General features: G+C 39.5%; 1 protein-coding gene across 2 annotated transcripts in view; it reads left to right on the top strand.

Moving 5' to 3' along the window:
• The first annotated feature begins 216 nt into the window (after positions 1 to 216).
• Positions 217 to 2,708, top strand: part of LOC307012644 (solute carrier family 22 member 23) — a 31,995-nt gene continuing 29,503 nt past the window's right edge. Inside the window, exon 1 of one of the 2 annotated variants that reach the window (XM_079639545.1) lies at positions 217 to 1,174. In XM_079639545.1, the coding sequence (XP_079495671.1) occupies positions 794 to 1,174 (381 nt within the window). In that variant the 5' untranslated portion in view covers positions 217 to 793. The remainder of the gene's footprint in view (positions 1,175 to 2,708) is intronic. The other variant, XM_079639546.1, reaches the window with a different exon arrangement.

Genomic DNA, 2,708 nt, shown 5'->3' with positions numbered 1-2,708 from the left:
TAATATAATATAATATAATATAATATAATATAATATAATATAATATAATATAATATAATATAATATAATGCTTGAATACTGAACCGAAGAGTGATGTTTTGTGTAATTGTGTATTTGAAATAAACTGCGGATAAATGTGTAATCTCCTGCAGTGCTGAAGTTACGCGCGCAGTGATTGTTGAATCCGCTGAAGTGTTTTTGCCCTGAGCTCATGGGGGGGCAGATGCCACACAAAGGCTCTTTGTTACCCTCGACCAATCACACACACACATACACACACACACACTGGAGGACAGGACAGAAAGAGCTCGTACGTGTGCGCGCATGCCACGCGCGCGCCAATCGAAGAGCTCGGTGCGCGCGACGAGGGCGGATCTTGCATTTTGGATGCGGTGCGATGCACGCGGGCGTGCGACGCGTTATAACCAAGCCTTCACTAGCCTACATAGGGGTTATTTGTGAGCTAGTGCGCGAGCGTTGGGTGTGATCGGGCTCAGCATCATCATCATCATCATCATCATCCCTGATGTGAGTTCAGCGGGATTCAATGATGGATACACGGGCCACACCTGTGCATCAGCTGCGTAACCTGCGGACCTGTTGGAGACCACCGGGTCTCTACAGCCCGGCGATGGCGCTGTGACCACCGGGTTCGACAAAGACCTTATGGGGCCCCTTGCGCATCAACTGGATTATCAAAGCTCGGATTCAGACTGGGTTCTGTTCAGACTTCAGACTTCTCTCAGTGTGTGTGCGTGTGATTTTAAGACAAAGACCCTGAAACCGACGCGCGATGGATGCGGTTCGGCTGGACGGGCTCGACGCACCGGCGGAGAACGGGAATGTGTCGCAGTCCGAACCGCACAAGCGGCTCTCGCAGGTGGACACGGTGGTTCTGCCGTTCCTCGGGGGGTTCGGGAGGTATCAGAGGCGCCTGGTGGCTCTAACGTGGATCCCTGCGTTCCTCATCTCGTTCATCCAGTTCTCCGATCACTTTCTGCTCGGTCAACCGGACAGGAAGTGCGTGCGCGCGGGGAACGGGACGGGCTCGGAACGGGATTTATTCGTGGATCTGATCGGGAACGGCACTGAGAACGGCTTCGTTACGGCGTGTATGTGCTCGGAGTGGAGGTTTGAGCTGCGATCGGGACTGCAGCAGAATGTGGTCACTAAGGTAAGAGACTGATGATGGATGCCCTTGGAAAAAGGATTCCCTCCGGCTGATGGAAAGCTACCATTTAAAGGAATAGTTCACCTCATTTTTATTTATTTTTTTAATTCCGTCATCGGGTAAAATTCAAAATCTGTCGTGTTTACTCACCATGGTGTCCCCCCCATACTCCTATGACTTGCTTTCTTCATTGGGACACAAAAGACGATGTTTAACCGAACATCTTTTAAACAGTGTTTAAAATAACACTGTTCTCGTCTATACACTGGGAGTGAATGGGGACTGGAGCTGGAAATGCAGCAGATTGTCAGCAAATAACAGCTTGAATTTTTGGTCTCTCTGTCTTACAATGGAAGCACATTCCGCCATATAAGAGAAACATTATTTGGGAAATCATATTAAATGTCTTAATTATGACATTAAAAGACATAATTAGATAAAAAGGCAACATTTTGACATGCTGAGTCATAATTATGACATAAAAAGTCAAAAACTGTCAACTTTTTTTAATTATTATGACTTTTTATCTCAATATTTTTTTTAAATCTCCAATTAGGAGATAGAAAAAGTCTAAATTTTGATATTCTAAGTCATAATTATGAAATAAAAATTCAGAAACTGTCGACTTTTTATCATTATTATGAATTTTTATCTCAATATTTTTTTAGGAGATAAAAAGTCAACATTTTGACATGTTAAGTCATTATGACATTAAAAAGTTAAAAATGATCAACTTTTTGTCATTATTATTACTTTTTATCTCAATATTTTTTTAAATCTCTGATTAGGAGATAAAAAAAGTCTACATTTTTACATATTAAGTCATAATTATGACATAAAAATAAAAAAACTGTCTACTTTTTATCATTATTATGACTTTTTGTCTCCTAATTTAGAATTGTAGGACATCATTTCAATGTTTTGATCTCATAATTATAATCTACCAAAGCATAATTGGAGGAAATGGTAATGAGCTTCCCTAACTTTATGACTTTTATTGGCCATAACTTTGCAAATGAGGGAATCGATTTCCCAGATCTCATCTTGTGTTGTTCTGGAAGCACAAGCTAAACTGTAGCAGGACAACGATGGTAAACGATGGCAGACTTCACATTTTAGGGATGAACTATTCCTTTATTCCCATTCCACCACATATGAAAAATGTTGTTTGGTAAATCATATTAAATATCTGAACGATTATATAACGAGATTTTTTTTGTTGTTGACATATTATGACATAAGTCAAAAACGTTTTGTCATTATTATGACTTTTATCTCCTAATTTAGAGTTTAATGACATAAATTCAACGTTTTTTTTCTCATAATCATAAAGTTTTAATCGAGTTTTAAAATAAAGCATGATTGGAGGAAATGGGCTTCCCTAACTTTATGACATTATTTTTTATTTTATTTTTTAACAAATCTCAATTTGTGTTGTTCTGGAATGACAAACAAAACACTAACAGGACAGTAAACTGGTAAATGAAAAAAAAATGTGTGTGTGTGTGAACTATTCCTTTATTTCCTTTAACAGAGA

This window comes from Phoxinus phoxinus (assembly GCF_949152265.1).
Source record: "Phoxinus phoxinus genome assembly, chromosome: 16".
Taxonomy (NCBI): Eukaryota; Metazoa; Chordata; class Actinopteri; order Cypriniformes; family Leuciscidae; genus Phoxinus; species Phoxinus phoxinus.
Note: the sequence above shows the minus strand (reverse complement) of the source record. Positions and strands in the feature narration are given on the sequence as shown.